We start from the raw sequence: 19,641 nt of genomic DNA on the forward strand, positions 1-19,641 counted from the left end.
TCCTTTGTGCTCCGTGCGCGTGTTCCTCCTCTGAAATGAAGTTGCGCTGCCCGGTGTTTCCCGTTCCGTGCGGTACCTGCCGGCTGAGTCTCCTCCCCCCGCTCCGGTCGGTTCCGTCGCGCTGCCGCAGCCCCGGCGGCTCCGTGGGGCTGGTTGGGCGCGTCGTTGGCGGAGCCGGCGCCGACGATCTCTGGACGCGTCGAGGGCTGCGGTGGGTTTTCCTGGAAATGCCAAGGCCCTGGTGTGTTATTATTGTAACTGTACTGTAAGACATTTAGAATGAAAACGTGAATAAGAGTAACCACAAGAGTCTTTGGGAGTAAATAATGCCTGTCATCTGCTCTAGCTGTTACTCAAAACTCTGCAGACAGTAATTATCTCCAATTGATGTAGTAAAATTTAAAAGAGTGGAATATAAATACTGGAGCACTAATTGGAAGTAATACCTGTGGAGAAAAAAAACCTCTATTTTATATCTATAATAAAAAATAATGTGTGCTGGTTAATCCGGCTGGTAGTAATGTAACGATAAAAATGTTAGAGTGTAAATAAATGAAATTATTTAGGCGTGAGCAATAACAATTTAATTCCAGCTCTTACTTGGTGCACCAGGCAGCAGTTCTTCCCAATCTGAATCCCAGTTTAAAACACATTGTTTGGAATTCCTTTGAAATGGTAAAGGCAGAAAACTAATGTGGAGTCATTGCAGCTCCATTTGCACAACCGTTATGAAATAAACTGCAGGACGAATGGCTGCATAGGAAACACAGTGAGGAAGCTTTAGATTTCAAACAGCATTGGAAAGTAATGGGGAGTGTTTAGTATTTAAATTATAGCAGAGCCATGAGATTGGAGGCAACAACGCTCAGAACCAAACGGAGTCAAAACGTCACTTTTTTTTTTAAAGAGAAGTAAAAAGGAACCACTAAATAGTGGCTGTTTATAAATAGAGGTGTTAAAAATTTCCCAGGCAGTGATGATTCCCAACAGAACAGTAAAAGACATTTAGATGTAAACTAAAATCAGAAAACAGTGAGTTACGACAGTCTGAATTTACCCACGGCTTTTCTGGGGTTGTGCAAAAACGTGACCGGTATTAATTACCTCTGAGTTAAAATAAAAGTCAGCAAACTCGATGTGGTTAACAACAGGTAATTTTAATTTTTCGGTGTGTTGTCCAGTCTGGCCTCTCCCTCCAGGGGCGTGGTCTGAGCAAGCCACACCCCCAACTCCACCCCGTCCAAGCTCCGCCCCTGCCCGTCTGTGCCCTCCCCGAGGGCGTGTCCCTTACAGACCCCTCCCCTTTCATCCCACCCACCCCCAGCAGCATGACGCACAAAGCCCCGCCCCCAGCTCCACCCCCAAACTCAGCCCCTGCTAAACCACGCCCCCTCAGAGCACGTGCTGCACAGAGCCCACCCTTACCTCGGCTCCACCCCTCCCTTCCTAAGCCACGCCCCCTTCGGGCGTGCCCCTCTCCCTACCCCAAGAGGCTCCTCCTATGGGGGCGTGACACGCGGAGGCTCCACCCCCTGCCCCTTTCCCCAGGGGGACCTCCCAATGAGCGTGTCCTCCCAGTCCCGCCCCTCAGCACTGACCCCGCCCCCGTGGGTGGGGCCACACTCAGCTGCGCGCCCTCCCCCCCCCCCCCATAGGTGACCCCACAGTAACTCCATAGCGGTAACTCAGGGCGGTAATTACCGTGCGGGGGTTAATTGGGGGTCAGGGCGGTGATTACCGTGCGGGGTTAATTGGGGGTCAGGGCGGTAATTACCGTGCGGGGGTTAATTGGGGGTCAGGGCGGTAATTACCGTGCGGGGTTAATTGGGGGTCAGGGCGGTAATTACCGTGCGGGGTTAATTGGGGGTCAGGGCGGTGATTACCGTGCGGGGTTAATTGGGGGTCAGGGCGGTAATTACCGTGCGGGGTTAATTGGGGGTCAGGGCGGTAATTACCGTGCGGGGTTAATTGGGGGTTAGGGCGGTAATTACCGTGCGGGGGTTAATTGGGGGCCAGGGCGGTAATTACCGTGCGGGGTTAATTGGGGGTCAGGGCGGTAATTACCGTGCGGGGTTAATTGGGGGTCAGGGCGGTAATTACCGTGCGGGGTTAATTGGGGGTCAGGGCGGTAATTACCGTGCGGGGGTTAATTGGGGGTTAGGTCAGCAATTCGGCTTTTACAAGTTTTTTTTATGTATTTTTTTGGTATTTTGGTGCCGGTTTGTGCCAAACGGCGCCTTTAAAATCTGTTTATTGAGGGTTTATCGGGAGAATTCAAGTTCAAAGCTCGGGGGTTCGGGGCTGTTTCCAGGGCTGCGACTCCAAACGCGTTGTTCCCTTTAACCGCTTATTAATTTAAATTATTATATTTAAACGGGGCTTTTTGAGGTTTTATGAGGGGTTTTTTGGGCATTTTGGGCGGTTCGGAGGCTCCTAAAGCCGCTTACTTGTTTAAATTATTAATTGTTACAATAATGTCAATAGCTGTTGAAATCAGTGTGTAAATTACTGTGTTTAAAGTCGGGAGGCATTTCGCTGCTTTTGGGCTTTGGGGCTGAATTCACTGGATTGAACGTGTCCGGGGGGTCCCAGATCTGGTGCTGCTTTGCGCCCCAAAAAAGCTTTAAAAATCTATTTATTTACAATTTCCTGAGTTCATATTTAAGCGGGAACAAATTCGGCTTTTTTAACGCGCCGCCATTTTGTCTCCCCGCCCCGCTCTCCCCCCGCGCTGAGGGGCCGAGGAGCAGCTCGCTGATTGGCCGGTGCCGCCTGGGAACCTCCGCTGGCCCCGCCCCCGCGCTCGCCCCGCCCCCTCGCTGGCCCCGCCCCCGCGCTGGCCCCGCCCCCGCGCTGTCTCGAGCAGAGGAAGGTGAACCCGCTGCGTTGTTACATGGGATTTTACATTTAGTTATGGATTTTAATTCAATTTAACTTAATTTTAATTTATTATTTAATTTATTAATTAATATATTAATATTAAATGTATAGATAAAATCCATACAGTAATATACTACAATAAGATATAATGTGAATAGCAGAAATATATAGAATATCTAATCTGATATAATTAACTGATCAGCTAATATTCAATGATATTACTTAAAATAATTTATAATTAATATATAATGGCATAATATAATGATATATAACTTAATATTGTAATAATAATGATATTCATTATATAATATTAATATCTATATTAATATATATAATTACTATGTAATGTATCTAATCTTTTTACATATCTATCTTATTCTATAAAGCTGTGAGGGACCATATTTGGGCGGGTTTTTGAGATTTTTAAGGCTGCTTGGTCTCCAATTCAATTTACTTCATTTTGGGGCTGTTTTTAGGATAATTTGTGCTCAAAGGAGCTTTTAAGATCCATTTTTTTGGCAGTTAATTTGCTCACTGGGTTAATACTGAAGCGGGGGATTCGGGGCTGTTTCCCAGGACTGTGACACAAATAACGGCCCTTTCCTTCCCTTTCCCACTGCAGCTCCTGCTCAGAGAACAGCGAAGGCAGCCTGGCCGCCCCCCTCCGGCTGACTGCGCCCCCCAACTCCGGCTGACTGCGCCCCCCAACTCCGGCTGACTGCCCCCCCAGCTCCGGCTGACTGCCCCCCCCAGCTCCGGCTGCCTGCCCCCCCCCCAACTCCGGCTGACTGCGCCCCCCAACTCCGGCTGGCTGCGCCCCCCCCAGCTCCGGCTGGCTGCGCCTCCACTGCACACCATGGCGGGGACGGGAGGGGGGATCACAAGGGTCTATGGGGCGGTGTGGGGGTCAGGGCGCCTGTGAGGTCAACGGGGCTGTTGTGGGGAGAAACACCCCTGAACAGGCTGAACACTCTGCAGGTGAGTGAACCACACGCTGACACACAGTGACCCACAGTGCTCCATAGCACCTCCATTCTGCCCTATAGATCCACAACACTGCCCCACAGCACCCTATAGCTCCTGTACTCTGCCCCATGCATGCACAGCAGTGCCCCCCAGCACCCCATGGCTCCTGCTCTCTGCCCCATAGATGCCCAGTACTGCCCCCCAGCACCCCATGGCTCTTGTAATTTGCCCCACACATCCACAGCAGTGCCCCCCAGCACCCCATAGTGACTCTACTCTGCTCCATAGACCCACGGTGCTGCCCCACAGGACCCCATAGGACTCGACTCTGCCCCTTAGACCCAGAGAGCTGCCCCACAGCAGCCTGTAGGTGCTGCATTCTGCCCCGTTGGTGCAACGTGCTGCCCCACAGCACCCAACACCTCTGTCCACCTGACCACCCCTCCCCCTGCCCACGCTGCACTGCCCACTATGGGTGGGTCACAGGGTCTGTGGGGCGGGTGTGGGGGCCAGGGGGGCTGTGGGGTCAATGGGATTGTTGTCAGGTGAAACACCCCTGAAGAGTGAGTGACCCACACAGTGACCCACAGCAGCCCATAGCCCCTCTGCCCTATGGAGTCACTGCACCCCAGAGCTGCTTTTACTCTGCGCCATAAATGGACAGCGCTGCTCCACAGCACCCTGTGTCTCCACTCTGCCCCATACATCACCCACAGCACCCTGTGTCTTGTTTACTCTGCCCTATAGACCCACAGTGTAACCCCACAGTTCTGCCCTATAGATCAACAGCACTGTCCCAGAAAACACCGTAGCTTGTTCACACTAGCCCATAGGCCAGCAATGCTGCCCCACAGCACACTGCAGCTCCTGCCCCACAGACCCACAGCAGTGCCCCACAGCGCCCCACACATCCGGTCTGCCCTGTACATCCGCAGCACTGCTCTGCAGCACCATACGGCTCCAGCACTCTGCCCGTTGACACGCAGCACCCACAGCCGCTGGGTTCTGCGCACAGATCACAGTATCACAGTATCACAGTATGTTTGGGATTGGAAGGGACCTCAAAAGATCATCTAGTCCAATCCCCCCATGGAGCAGGAACGCCCAGGTGAGGTCGCACAGGAACACATCCAGGCGGGTTGGAATATCTCCAGAGAAGGAGACTCCACAACCCCCCTGGGCAGCCTGTTCCAGTGTCTGTCACCCTTACTGAGAAGTTGTTTCTTCTCAAATTTAAGTGGAACCTCTTGTGTTCCAGCTTGATCCCATTACCCCTTGTCCTATCATTGTTTGCCACCGAGAAGAGCCTGGCTCCATCCCCATGGCACTCACCCTTTATATATTTATAAACAGTAATAAGGTCACCTCTCAGTCTCCTAATCTTCAAACTAAAGAGCCCCAGCTCCCTCAGCCTTTCTTCATAAGGGAGGTGCTCCACTCCCTTCATCATCTTGGTTGGACCCTCTCCAGCAGTTCCCTGTCCTTCTTGAACTGAGGGGCCACAGCTGGACACAATATTCCAGATGTGGTCTCCCCAGGGCAGAGTAGAGGGGAAGGAGAACCTCTCTGACCTACTGACCACCCCCTTCTAACCCCCCCCAGGTCCCATTGGCTTCCTGGCCACAAGGGCCCAGTGCTGGCTCATGGTCACCCTGCTGTCCCCAGGACCCCCAGGTCCCTTTCCCCTACACTGCTCTCTAATATGTAATCTCCCAACCTATATGGAACCTGGGGTTGTTCCTGCCCAGGAATAAATCAGTGTGGCTTAATGCACCGTATACCAGCAGGTCTATGGTGGGCTTAATGGGTCTGAGCAGCTTCACCTGGACCTCACCCACAGGCCCTGGATCCTATTTAAGCTCAGCCCAGGGCTCTGCTCGTTGAGCTCTGCTGCAGGAGTGCTGCTCTGCAGCCTTGTTGTTGCCTGGCTCTGTTTATGTATGTAAGCCAGCCAGACATATATTTCATTAAAAAATACAAATGCGATGTAATTTACTCCCTTCACAGGGAGTGCAATAGCAAGTGTGACTGAGCCATCATTACCTCCGTGTCGGAGATCAGCAAAGAATGAACCAACACAGCACTATGTTCATTCAAAAACGACCAATGATCCAGCCCTGCAAATATTTCTGTGCCTTCCAGATGTCTCCTGGATGTCTCCCTCTATGGAACCCCCAGGGTCCTAAAACCCTCCCTCTCTATGGGTCTCTATGGGTTTCTATGGTGCCTATGGGGCTCTATGGGTCCCTATGGGTCTCTATGGAACCCCCAGGGTCCTAAAACCCTCCCTCCCAATGATCTCTATGGGTCTCTATGGGTCTCTATGGGTCCCTATGGGTCCCTATGAGTCTCTATGGAACCCCCAGGGTCCTAAAACCCTCCCTCCCAATGATCTCTATGGTCCCTATGGGGCTCTATGGGTCCCTATGGGTCCCTATGAGTCTCTATGGAACCCCCAGGGTCCTAAAACCCTCCCTCTCTATGGGTCTCTATGGGTTTCTATGGTGCCTATGGGGCTCTATGGGTCCCTATGGGTCTCTATGGAACCCCCAGGGTCCTAAAACCCTCCCTCCCAATGATCTCTATGGTCCCTATGGGTCTCTATGGGTCCCTATGGGTCCCTATGAGTCTCTATGGAACCCCCAGGGTCCTAAAACCCTCCCTCTCTATGGGTCTCTATGGGTTTCTATGGTCCCTATGGGGCTCTATGGGTCCCTATGGGGCTCTATGGGTCCCTATGGGTTCCTATGAGTCTCTATGGAACCCCCAGGGTCCTAAAACCCTCCCTCTCTATGGGTCTCTATGGGTTTCTATGGTCCCTATGGGGCTCTATGGGTCCCTATGGGGCTCTATGGGCTCCTATGGGTCCCTATGAGTCTCTATGGAAACCCCAGGGTCCTAAAACCCTCCCTCCCAATGATCTCTATGGTCCCTATGGGTCCCTATGGGTCTCTATGGGTCCCTATGAGTCTCTATGGAACCCCCAGGGTCCTAAAACCCTCCCTCCCAATGATCTCTATGGTCCCTATGGGTCTCTATGGGTCCCTATGGGTTCCTATGAGTCTCTATGGAACCCCCAGGGTCCTAAAACCCTCCCTCTCTATGGGTCTCTATGGGTGTCTATGGTCCCTATGGGGCTCTATGGGTCCCTATGGGTCTCTATGGGTCCCTATGGGTTCCTATGAGTCTCTATGGAACCCCTATGGTCCTAAAACCCTCCCTCCCAATGATCTCTATGGTCCCTATGGGTCTCTATGGGTCCCTATGGGTTCCTATGAGTCTCTATGGAACCCCCAGGGTCCTAAAACCCTCCCTCTCTATGGGTCTCTATGGGTTTCTATGGTGCCTATGGGGCTCTATGGGTCCCTATGGGGCTCTATGGGCTCCTATGGGTCCCTATGAGTCTCTATGGAACCCCCAGGGTCCTAAAACCCTCCCTCTCTATGGGTCTCTATGGGTTTCTATGGTCCCTATGGGTCTCTGTGGGTCCCTATGGGTCTCTATGGGTCCCTATGGGTTCCTATGAGTCTCTATGGAACCCCCAGGGTCCTAAAACCCTCCCTCTCTATGGGTCTCTATGGGTTTCTATGGTCCCTATGGGTCTCTATGGGTCCCCATGGGTTCCTATGAGTCTCTATGGAACCCCCAGGGTCCTAAAACCCTCCCTCTCTATGGGTCTCTATGGGTTTCTATGGTCCCTATGGGGCTCTATGGGCTCCTATGGGTCCCTATGAGTCTCTATGGAACCCCCAGGGTCCTAAAACCCTCCCTCTCTATGGGTCTCTATGGGTTTCTATGGTCCCTATGGGGCTCTATGGGTCCCTATGGGGCTCTATGGGCTCCTATGGGTCCCTATGAGTCTCTATGGAACCCCCAGGGTCCTAAAACCCTCCCTCTCTATGGGTCTCTACGGGTTTCTATGGTCCCTATGGGTCTCTATGGGTTTCTATGGTCCCTATGGGGCTCTATGGGTCCCTATGGGTTCCTATGAGTCTCTATGGAACCCCCAGGGTCCTAAAACCCTCCCTCTCTATGGGTCTCTATGGGTTTCTATGGTCCCTATGGGTCTCTGTGGGTCCCTATGGGTCTCTATGGGTCCCCATGGGTTCCTATGAGTCTCTATGGAACCCCCAGGGTCCTAAAACCCTCCCCGGGTACCCCCAGGGTCCTAAAACCCTCCCTCTCTATGGGTCTCTATGGGTTTCTATGGTCCCTATGGGGCTCTGTGGGTCCCTATGGGTCTCTATGGGTCCCCATGGGTTCCTATGAGTCTCTATGGAACCCCCAGGGTCCTAAAACCCTCCCTCTCTATGGGTCTCTATGGGTTTCTATGGTCCCTATGGGTCTCTGTGGGTCCCTATGGGTCTCTATGGGTCCCCATGGGTTCCTATGAGTCTCTATGGAACCCCCAGGGTCCTAAAACCCTCCCTCCCAATGATCCCTATGGGTCCCTATGGGTCTCTGTGGGTCCCTATGGAACCCCCAGGGTCCTAAAACCCTCCCTGGGAACCCCCATAGGGATCACTGACCCCCATGGTGACCCCCATTGACACCATTGATCCCCATTGACCCCCATTGACCCCCATTGACCCCATTGACCCCATTGACTCCCATTGACTCCCATTGACTCCCATTGACTCCCATTGACTCCCATTGATCCCCATTGACCCCATTGACTCCCATTGACTCCCATTGACTCCCATTGATCCCCATTGACCCCATTGACCCCATTGACCCCATTGACCCCATTGACCCCATTGACCCCCATTGGTTCCTATTGAGCCCCATTGACTCCCATTGGTTCCCATTGATCCCATTGCCCCTCATTGACTTCTATTGATCTCTATGGGAGTCTATGGGTCCCATTGACTCCAATTGATCCCATTGACCCCCATTGACCCCCATTGATCCCATTGATCCCATTGATCCCCATTGACTCCCATTGACTCCCATTGATCCCCATTGACTCCCATTGATCCCATTGACCGCCATTGGTTCCTATGGAGCCCACTGACCACCATTGGTCCTAAAACCCTCCCTGGGAACCCCCAGGGTCCTAAAACCCTCCCTCTCTATGGTCCCCATTGACCCCAATGGCCCATTGACCCCAAAAAAGCCCTTTTTCAGCCCAAACCCCCCCCGTCCGGGGGGGGCGCGCCCAAGGAGCCTCCCCGAGCTCTGTCCCCAGAGGGCGGGAAACGAGCGGAGACGGAAGGAGCCGAACGGACCCGAGCGGAGCCGAACGGACCGAGGGGACCCGAGTGGAGCCGAACGGGACCCGAGCGGAGCCGAACGGGCCCGAGCGGAGCCGAACGGGACCCGACCGGAGCCGAAGGGACCCGAGCGGAGCCGAACGGACCCGAGCGGAGCCGAATGGACCCGAAGGGACCCGAGCGGAGCCGAATGGACCGAGGGGACCCGAGTGGAGCCGAACGGACCCGAGCGGAGCCGAATGGACCCGAAGGGACCCGAAGGGACCCGAGTGGAGCCGAATGGACCCGAAGGGACCCGAGTGGAGCCGAACGGACCCGAGCGGAGCCGAACGGACCCGAAGGGACCCGAGTGGAGCCGAATGGACCCGAAGGGACCCGAGCGGAGCCGAACGGACCCGAGCGGAGCCGAACGCACCCGACGGGACCCGAAGGGACCCGAGTGGAGCCGAATGGACCCGAAGGGACCCGAGTGGAGCCGAATGGACCCGAAGGGACCCGAGTGGAGCCGAACGGACCCGAACGGACCCGAGTGGAGCCGAAGGGACCCGAAGGGACCCGAGTGGAGCCGAACGGACCCGAAGGGACCCGAGCGGAGCCGAACGGACCCGAGCGGAGCCGAACGCACCCGAGGGGACCCGAGTGGAGCCGAACGGACCCGAGCGGAGCCGAACGGAGCCGAACGGACCCGAGCGGAGCCGAACGGACCCGAGCGGAGCCGAACGGACCCGAGGGGACCCGAGTGGAGCCGAACGGACCCGAGGGGACCCGAGTGGAGCCGAACGGACCCGAAGGGACCCGAGTGGAGCCGAACGCACCCGAAGGGACCCGAGTGGAGCCGAATGGACCCGAAGGGACCCGAGTGGAGCCGAACGGACCCGAGGGGACCCGAGTGGAGCCGAACGCACGCGAGGGGACCCGAGTGGAGCCGAACGGACCCGAGCGGAGCCGAACGCACCCGAAGGGACCCGAGCGGAGCCGAACGGACCCGAGGGGACCCGAGTGGAGCCGAACGGACCGAGGGGACCCGAGTGGAGCCGAACGGACCCGAGTGGAGCCGAATGGAGCCGAATGGACCCGAAGGGACCCGAGTGGAGCCGAACGCACCCGAATGGACCCGAAGGGACCCGAGTGGAGCCGAATGGACCCGAAGGGACCCGAAGAGACCCGAGTGGAGCCGAAGGGACCCGAACGCACCCGAAGGGACCCGAGTGGACACTGGGACCCCAAGGGGCATTCCTGGGTCCCTCTGGGGCACTCCTGGGTTCCCTAAGAGGCATTTGTGGGGATCTATGGATCCCCAAAGGAAGGGACCCAGGCGTCCGGGCCCCATAGATTTGAATGGGGATGGACCAAGGCGTCCGGGCCCCATAGATTTGAATGGGGAGGGACCCAGGCGTCCGGCCCCATAGATGGCACTGGGGAGGGACCCAGGAGTTCGGGAGGGACCCATAAGTGCCTCTAGAGACCCACAAGTGACTCTCGGAGCCCCATAAGTGGCTCTTAGGGACCCATAAGTGCCTGTTAGTGACCCCCACGTGATCCCCTTTGGGGATCCATAGATCCCCCAAAATGCCTCGTAGGGAACCCAGGAGTGCCCCAGAGGGACCCAGGAATGCCCCTTGGGGTCCCAGTGTCCACTCGGGTCCCTTCGGGTCCCTTCGGGTCCATTCGGCTCCACTCGGGTCCATTCGGGTCCCTTCGGGTCCATTCGGGTCCATTCGGGTTTGTTCGGTCCACTCGGGTCCCTTCGGGTCCGTTCGGCTCCACGCGGGCCCCTCCCTGTGCGTTCGGGTCCCTTCGGGTGCGTTCGGCTCCGCTCGGGTGTTTTCGGCTGCACTCGGGCCCCTTCGGGTCCCTTCGGCTGCACTCGGGCCCCTTCGGGCGCGATCGGCTCCGCTCGGGTGTTTTCGGCTCCGCTCGGGCCCCGTTCGGCTCCGCTCGGGTCCCTTCGGCTCCGCTCGGGTCCCTTCGGCTCCACTCGGGTCCCTTCGGGTGTTTCCGGCTCCGCTCGGGTCCCGTTCGGCTCCGCTCGGGGCAAGATGGCGGCTGCGGACATCGAGTGGCTGCTGGGTGAGCGATGAGGGGTAATTAGGGGGTAATTAGGGGTAATTAGGGGTAATTGGGGGGCAGTGGGGGATATGGGGGGTGTTAATTAGTGTTAATTGTTAATGATCGCAGAGGAGGAGCCGCTGCAGGAGCTGCACCCCGGGCTGGACCCGCTAAAGGGGATTGGGGGGGTGGGGGCGGAGCTGGAGAGGGACCTGAGACAGGTAATGGGGACATGGGGACAATGGGGACAATGGGGGTGATGGGGACATTGGGGACATTGGGGACATTGGGGTCAATGGGGACATTGGGGTCAATGGGGGTAATGGGACATTGGGGACATTGGGGACATTGGGGTCAATGGGGGTAATGGGGTCAATGGGGACATTGGGGTCAATGGGGACATTGGGGTCAATGGGACATTGGGGTCAATGGGGTCAATGGGACAATGGGGACATTGGGGACATTGGGGTCAATGGGGACATTGGGGTCAATGGGACAATGGGGACATTGGGGTCAATGGGGACATTGGGGTCAATGGGGACATTGGGGTCAATGGGACATTGGGGTCAATGGGGTCAATGGGACATTGGGGTCAATGGGACATTGGGGACATTGGGGTCAATGGGGACATTGGGGTCAATGGGGACAATGGGGACATTGGGGTCAATGGGGTCAATGGGACATTGGGGTCAATGGGGACATTGGGGTCAATGGGGACATTGGGGTCAATGGGACAATGGGGTCAATGGGGACAATGGGGACATTGGGGTCAATGGGGTCAATGGGGACATTGGGGTCAATGGGACATTGGGGACAATGGGACATTGGGGACAATGGGGACAATGGGGACATTGGGATCAATGGGACAATGGGGTGAATGGGACATTGGGGTGAATGGGGACATTGGGGTCAATGGGACATTGGGGACAATGGGGACATTGGGGGGTAATAGGGATATTGGGGACACTTGGGGGACATTGGGGTCAATGGAGACATTGGGGACATTGGGACAATGGGGACATTGGGGTAAATGGGACAATGGGGACATTGGGGACATTGGGGTCAATGGAGACATTGGGGTCAATGGGACATTGGGGACATTGGGGGGACAATGGGGACATTGGGGTCAATGGGACAATGGGGATAAAGGGGACAATGGGGACATTGCAGACATTGGGGTCAATGGGACATTGGGGGGTCAATGGGGACATTGGGGGGTCAATGGGACATTGGGGGGTCAATGGGGACATTGGGGTCAATGGGGACAATGGGGACATTGGGGTCAATGGGGTTATTGGGGACATTGGGGTCAATGGGGACATTGGGGTCAATGGGGACATTGGGGTCAAGGGGGACAATGGGGACATTGGGGACATTGGGGTCAATGGGACATTGGGGTCAATGGGGTCAATGGGGACATTGGGGTCAATGGGACAATGGGGACATTGGGGTCAATGGGACAATGGGGACATTGGGGTCAATGGGGATATTGGGGACATTGGGGTCAATGGGGTGAATGGGGACAATGGGGTCAATGGGACATTGGGGTCAATGGGACATTGGGGTCAATGGGGACATTGGGGTCAATGGGGTCAATGGGACATTGGGGTCAATGGGACATTGGGGACAATGGGGTCAATGGGATATTGGGGTCAATGGGACATTGGGGTCAATGGGACATTGGGGTGAATGGGACATTGGGGTCAATGGGATATTGGGGTCAATGGGGACATTGGGGACATTGGGGGGACAATGGGGACATTGGGGTGAATGGGACATTGGGGTGAATGGGACATTGGGGTGAATGGGGACATTGGGGTCAATGGGATATTGGGGTCAATGGGGACATTGGGGTCAATGGGACATTGGGGTCATTGGGGTCAATGGGGACATTGGGGTCAATGGGACATTGGGGTCAATGGGGTCAATGGGGACATTGGGGTCAATGGGGACATTGGGGTCAATGGGACATTGGGGTCAATGGGGACATTGGGGTCAATGGGACATTGGGGTCAATGGGACATTGGGGTCAATGGGGTCAATGGGACATTGGGGTCAATGGGGACATTGGGGTCAATGGGACATTGGGGTCAATGGGGGTCAATGGGACATTGGGGTCAATGGGGACATTGGGGTCAATGGGACATTGGGGTCAATGGGACATTGGGGTCAATGGGGTCAATGGGACATTGGGGTCAATGGGACATTGGGGTCAATGGGGACACTGGGGTCAATGGGACATTGGGGTCAATGCGGTCAATGGGGACATTGGGGTCAATGGGGACATTGGGGTCAATGGGGACATTGGGGTCAATTGTGACATTGGGGACATTGGGGTCAATGGGACATTGGGGTCAATGGGACATTGGGGTCAATGGGGACACTGGGGGTGACATTGGGGACACTGGGGGGTCTTGGGGGTCCCATTGGGGACATTGGGGACACTGGGGGCTCAGGGTGACCCCCCTGCCCCCCGTTGCCCCCCCCAGGCGTGGGCGGGGCTGGCGCTGGCCCGCGGCCAATGGCTGCGCTGGGAGGGGCTGTGGGCGGGGCTGCAGGAGCTGCTGCGCCAGGACCGGCCGGTGAGCGCCCGAAACCCCCCGAATTCACCCCAAATTCACCCCTGAACCCCCAGGAACCCCCAGAGGGACCCATAGGGACCCATAGACACCCATAGAGACCATAGGAACCCATAGGGACTCATAGGGACCCATAGAGAACAATGGGAGTCAATGGGAGTCTATGAGGGTCAATGGGAGTCAATGGGGATCAATGGGAGTCAATGGGGGTCAATGGGAGTCAATGGGGATCAATGGGAGTCAATGGGGGTCAATGGGGGTCAATGGGAGTCAATGGGGGTCAATGGGAGTCAATGGGGATCAATGGGAGTCAATGGGGGTCAATGGGAGTCAAATGGGGTCAATGGAATCAATGGGAGTCAATGGGGGTCAATGGGAGTCAATGAGGGTCAGTGAGGGTCAATGGGAGTCAATAGAGACCAATGGGAGTCAATGGGACCCATAGAGACCATAGAGACCCATAGGGACCCATAGAGACCCATAGAGACCATAGAGACCCATAGTGACCATAGAGACCCATAGAGACCCATAGAGACCATAGAGACCCATAGAGACCATAGAGACCCATAGAGATCCATAGAGACCATAGAGACCCATAGAGACCCATAGAGACCATAGGGACCCATAGAGACCATAGAGACCCATAGGGAACAATGGGAGTCAATGGGGGTCAATGGGGGTCAATGGGAGTCAATGGGGGTCAATGGGAGTCAATGGAGGTCAATGGGAGTCAATGGGAGTCAATGGGACCCATAGAGACCCATAGGGACCCATAGAGACCCATAGGGACCCATAGGGACCCATAGAGACCATAGAGAACAATGGGGTCAATGGGAGTCAATGGGAGTCAATGAGGGTCAATGGGAGTCAATGGGGTCAATGGGAGTCAATGGGGGTCAATGAGGGTCAATGGGGTCAATGGGAGTCAATGGGGGTCAATGAGGGTCAATGGGGTCAATGGGAGTCAATAGAGACCAATGGGAGTCAATGGGACCCATAGAGACCCATAGAGACCCATAGGGACCCATAGAGACCCATAGAGACCATAGAGACCCATAGTGACCCATAGAGACCCATAGGGACCCATAGAGACCATAGGGACCCATAGAGACCATAGAGACCCATAGGGAACAATGGGAGTCAATGGGGGTCAATGGGGGTCAATGGGAGTCAATGGGGGTCAATGGGAGTCAATGGAGGTCAATGGGAGTCAATGGGACCCATAGAGACCCATAGGGACCCATAGAGACCCATAGGGACCCATAGGGACCCATAGGGACCCATAGAGACCATAGAGAACAATGGGGTCAATGGGAGTCAATGGGAGTCAATGAGGGTCAATGGGAGTCAATGGGGTCAATGGGAGTCAATGGGGGTCAATGAGGGTCAATGGGGTCAATGGGAGTCAATAGAGACCAATGGGAGTCAATGGGACCCATAGAGACCCATAGAGACCCATAGAGACCCATAGAGACCATAGAGCCCCATAGGGATCCATAGGGACCCATAGGGACCCATAGAGACCATAGAGAACAATGGGAGTCAATGAGGGTCAATGGGAGTCAATGGGGGTCAATGGGAGTCAATGAGGGTCAATGGGAGTCAATGGGGTCAATGAGGGTCAATGGGGTCAATGGGAGTCAATAGAGACCAATGGGAGTCAATGGGACCCATAGAGACCCATAGAGACCCATAGAGACCCATAGAGACCATAGAGCCCCATAGGGACCCATAGGGACCCATAGAGACCCATAGAGACCATAGAGACCCATAGGGAACAATGGGAGTCAATGGGGGACAATGGGAGTCAATGGGAGTGAATGGAAATCAATGGGAGTCAATGGGGATCAATGGCGATCAATGGGAGTCAATGGGACCCATAGAGACCCATAGACTGACCCATAGAGACCCATAGGGACCCATAGGGAACAATGGGAGTCAATGGGGATCAATGGAAGTCAATGGAGACCAATGGGAGTCAATGGGACCCATAGAAACCCATAGAGACCCATAGGGACCCATAAAGAGGGAGGGTTTTAGGACCCTGGGGGTTCCCGGGGAGGGTTTTAGGACCCTGGGGGTTCCATAGAGACTCATAGGGACCCATAGAGCCCCATAGGGACCCATAGGGACCCATAGAGACCCATAGGGACCCATAGGGACCCATAGGGACCCGAATCCCCCCAAATTCACCCCAAACTCCCCCCACCCAAGAGGTTCCGGAAAGTGGAAGAAGCGCTCGCGTTGGCTCAAATGCGCCAGGGGGACCCCCCGATGACGTCACTGCCCCCCCCAGAGGTGAGAGGGACCCAGGAGTGCCCCAAGGGACCCAGGAGTGCCCCAGGGGACCCAGGAGTTCGGGAGGGACCCAGGAGTGCCCCAAGGGACCCAGGAGTGCCCCAATGGATCTAAGACTTCAGGAGGGACCCAGGAGTGCCCCAATGGACCCAAGAGATTGGGAGGGACCCAGGAGTGCCCCAATGGACCCAGGAGATCGGGAGGGACCCAGGAGTGCCCCAACGGACCCAAGAGTTCGGGAGGGACCCAGGAGTGCCCCAAGGGACCCAGGAGTTCGGGGGGGACCCAGGAGTGCCCCAAGGGACCCAGGAGTTCGGGGGGGACCCAGGAGTTCGGGAGGGACCCAGGAGTGCCCCAAGGGACCCAAGAGTTCGGGAGGGACCCAGGAGTGCCCCAAGGGACCCAGGAGTTCGGGAGGGACCCAGGAGTTCGGGAGGGACCCAGGAGTGCCCCAATGGACCCAAGAGATTGGGAGGGACCCAGGCATCCGGTGTCGACCCCGCCCCCTTTAACCCCGCCCCCCCCAGGACCCCGCCCCTTTTCTCCGCCTCCTCCTCCCCGCCCTCGAGCTCCACTTCAGGCAGAAAGCCGCCCGATTGGCCGATTACCACGGGGGCGGAGCCTCGGGGCAGCCAATGGGAAGCGCCGCGACCGCCCCCGGCCCCCCGGGGGGCGTGGCCCGAGCGCTGGCCAATGAGATGCAGCGCCTGGGCCACGCCCACCGCCGAGGCCACGCCCTCCGGGAGCAGCTTTCCCGCCATCGGAGGCTCCTCCCCCAGGTGAGTTTGGGGTCCCCATTGGTCCCTATGGGTCCCTATGGTCCCTATGGGTCCCTATAGGTCCCTATGGGTCTCTATGGTCTCTATGGGTCCCTATGGGGTCTATGGGTCCCTATGGGTCCCTATGGGTCCCTATGGGTCTCTATGGTCTCTATGGTCTCTATGGTCCCTATGGGTCCCTATGGCTCCCTATGGGTCCCTATGGGTCCCTATGGGTCCCTATGGGTCTCTATGGTCTCTATGTGTCTCTATGGGTCCCTATGGGTCTCTATGGGTCTCTATGGGTCCCTATGGGTCCCTATGGGTCTCTATGGGTCTCTATGGTCTCTATGGGTCTCTATGGGTCTCTATGGGTCCCTATGGGTCTCTATGGTCTCTATGGGTCTCTATGGGTCCCTATGGGTCCCTATGGGTCTCTATGGGTCTCTATGGGTCTCTATGGGTCTCTATGGTCTCTATGGGTCTCTATGGGTCTCTATGGGTCTCTATGGTCTCTATGGTCTCTATGGTCTCTATGGGTCTCTATGGGTCTCTATGGGTCTCTATGGTCTCTATGGGTCTCTATGGGTCTCTATGGGTCTCTATGGGTCTCTATGGGTCTCTATGGGTCTCTATGGTCTCTATGGTCCCTATGGGTCTCTATGGGTCCCTATGGGTCTCTATGGCTCTCTATGGTCTCTATGGGTCCCTATGGGTCTCTATAGGTCCTGGGCCGCCTGGCCGCCATCTTGGGCCGCCTAGCCGGCCAATCAGCCGCCTGGACGCAGCGGGACCAGCGCCGGGGGCGGGACCTGGAGGCCAAGGGCGTGGCCCTGCTGCTCAAGATCCGGTTGGTTGGGGGGAAAAGGGGGCGGGGCCACTTGGGGGGCGCCCCCCCGTGGCTCGTTAAGGGGTTGATTGATTAAATAATGGGTTAATTAATGAATGGGCAGGTTGGAGGAGCTGAAGGTGCTATTGGACACGTACCCGGCCGGGCTGGTGGAGGCGCATCGGAGGATCAGGTGGGTATGGAGACCATAGAGACTATGGAGAGACCATAGAGACTATGGAGAGACCCATAGAGACCCATAGAGAGACCATAGAGAACAATGGGAGTCAATGAGGGTCAATGGGAGTCAATGGGAGTCAATGGGAGTCAATGGGAGTCAATGGGGTCAATGGAGTCAATGGGGTCAATGGGGGTCAATGGGGGGCAATGGGGCTCAGTGGGGGTCAATAGGATCAATGGGGGTCAATGGGGTCAATGGGGTCAATGGGAGTCAATGGGGATCAATGGGGTCAATGGGATCAATGGGGGTCAATGGGGTCAATGGGGGTCAATGGGGTCAATGGGGGCCATAGAGATCAATGGAAGTCAATGGAAAACAATGGGAGTCAGTGGGACCCATAGAGACCCATAGGGACCCATAGAGAACAATGGGAGTCAATGGGGGTCAATAGGAGTCAATGGAGTCAATGGGGCCATAGAGATCAATGGAAGTCAATAGAGACCAATGGGAGTCAATGGGACCCATAGAGACCATAGAGACCATAGAGACCCATAGAGACCATAGAGACCATGGAGACCCATAGAGACCATAGAGACCCATAGAGACCATAGAGACCATGGAGACCCATAGAGACCATAGAGACCATAGAGACCCATAGAGACCATAGAGACCATAGAGACCATAGAGACCATAGAGACCCATAGAGACCATAGAGACCATAGAGACCCATAGAGACCCATAGAGACCATAGAGACCCATAGGGACCCATAGGGACCCATAGAGACCATAGAGACCCATAGGGACCCATAGGGACCCATAGAGACCATAGAGACCCATAGGGACCATAGAGACCATAGAGACCATAGAGACCCATAGAGACCATAGAGACCCATAGAGACCCATAGAGACCTATAGAGACCATAGAGACCATAGAGACCCATAGAGACCCATAGAGACCCATAGAGACCATAGAGACCATAGAGACCCATAGAGACCATAGAGACCCATAGAGACCCATAGAGACCCATAGAGACCCATAGAGACCATAGAGACCCATAGAGACCCATAAGGACCCATAGCCCCCCACAGTGACCCCCCGCTTTGCCCCGCCCCCCCGCAGGTCCCTCCTCCAATCAGAAGCCTCGGCGGCCGCCGCCGCCTCCTCCCGCCTGCAGGGGGCGCTCGGCTCCTTCCGCTCCTTGGGCCCCCGGTTCGGGGTCCTCGCGCGGGAATACGGGCGGCTACGCCAGCGCCTGAGCCACCGCCAATGGGCCCTGCGCCAGCTCCGCCCCCCCGGCCCCGCCCCCTCCTCCTGACCACGCCCCCCGCCCCCTTTCCCCCCCCCCCAATTAAACCACTTTGCGCCAAACCCGCTCCTATTGGTCAATTTTTACGCCGTTGATTCGATGCTTCTGCCCCTTTAAATGAATGGGGGGGGTGGGCGGGGCGATGCGCGGTGATTGACAGGCGGCGCGAGGCCCCCATTGGCCCTCTAAGCCGCTTGGACCCTTTGATTGACAGTTCACCCCGCGCTCTGATTGGCCCGTTAAGACCCGCGGGGGAGCCGCCTGGGGCGCTTGATTGACAGTTCGCGCCGCGCCCCACGTGGGATGATTGACAGTTCACCCCGCGCTCTGATTGGCCCTTTAAGACGCGTGGGGGAGCCGCCTGGGGCGCTTGATTGACAGTTCGCGCCGCGCTCTGATTGGCCCTTTAAGGCGCGGGGCAGCGCCGCTTGAATCCCTTGATTGACAGTTCGCGCCGCGCTCTGATTGGCCCGTTAAGCCGCGGAGTCGAGCCGCCCCACGTGGGGTGATTGACAGTTGGCGCCGCGCTCTGATTGGCCCGTTGAGGCCGCGGGGGGAGCCGCGCGGGGCGCTTGATTGAC

The 19,641-nt window shown here is 56.2% G+C and overlaps 1 protein-coding gene across 4 annotated transcripts; it reads left to right on the forward strand.

The window, feature by feature from the left end:
- Positions 1-11,088: 11,088 nt before the first annotated feature.
- Positions 11,089-19,121, forward strand: LOC309452727 (HAUS augmin-like complex subunit 4). Of its 4 annotated transcripts, XM_082077378.1 has the most exons (8): positions 11,096-11,129; positions 11,238-11,329; positions 13,598-13,690; positions 15,902-15,985; positions 16,513-16,764; positions 17,469-17,593; positions 17,697-17,765; positions 18,874-19,121. In XM_082077378.1, the coding sequence occupies exons 1-8, from the start codon at positions 11,099-11,101 to the stop codon at positions 19,067-19,069; spliced, it is 942 nt and encodes a 313-aa protein (XP_081933504.1). In that variant the 5' UTR covers positions 11,096-11,098; the 3' UTR covers positions 19,070-19,121. The 4 variants fall into 4 exon arrangements, with proteins under 4 accessions (XP_081933506.1, XP_081933504.1, XP_081933505.1 ...); XM_082077380.1 differs by lacking the exon at positions 13,598-13,690 and having other exon boundaries at positions 11,089-11,129; XM_082077379.1 differs by lacking the exon at positions 17,697-17,765.
- The last annotated feature ends 520 nt before the right edge of the window (positions 19,122-19,641 follow it).

This window comes from Streptopelia decaocto, assembly GCF_964273445.1.
Source record: "Streptopelia decaocto genome assembly, contig: HAP1_SCAFFOLD_810, whole genome shotgun sequence".
Lineage (NCBI taxonomy): Eukaryota > Metazoa > Chordata > Aves > Columbiformes > Columbidae > Streptopelia > Streptopelia decaocto.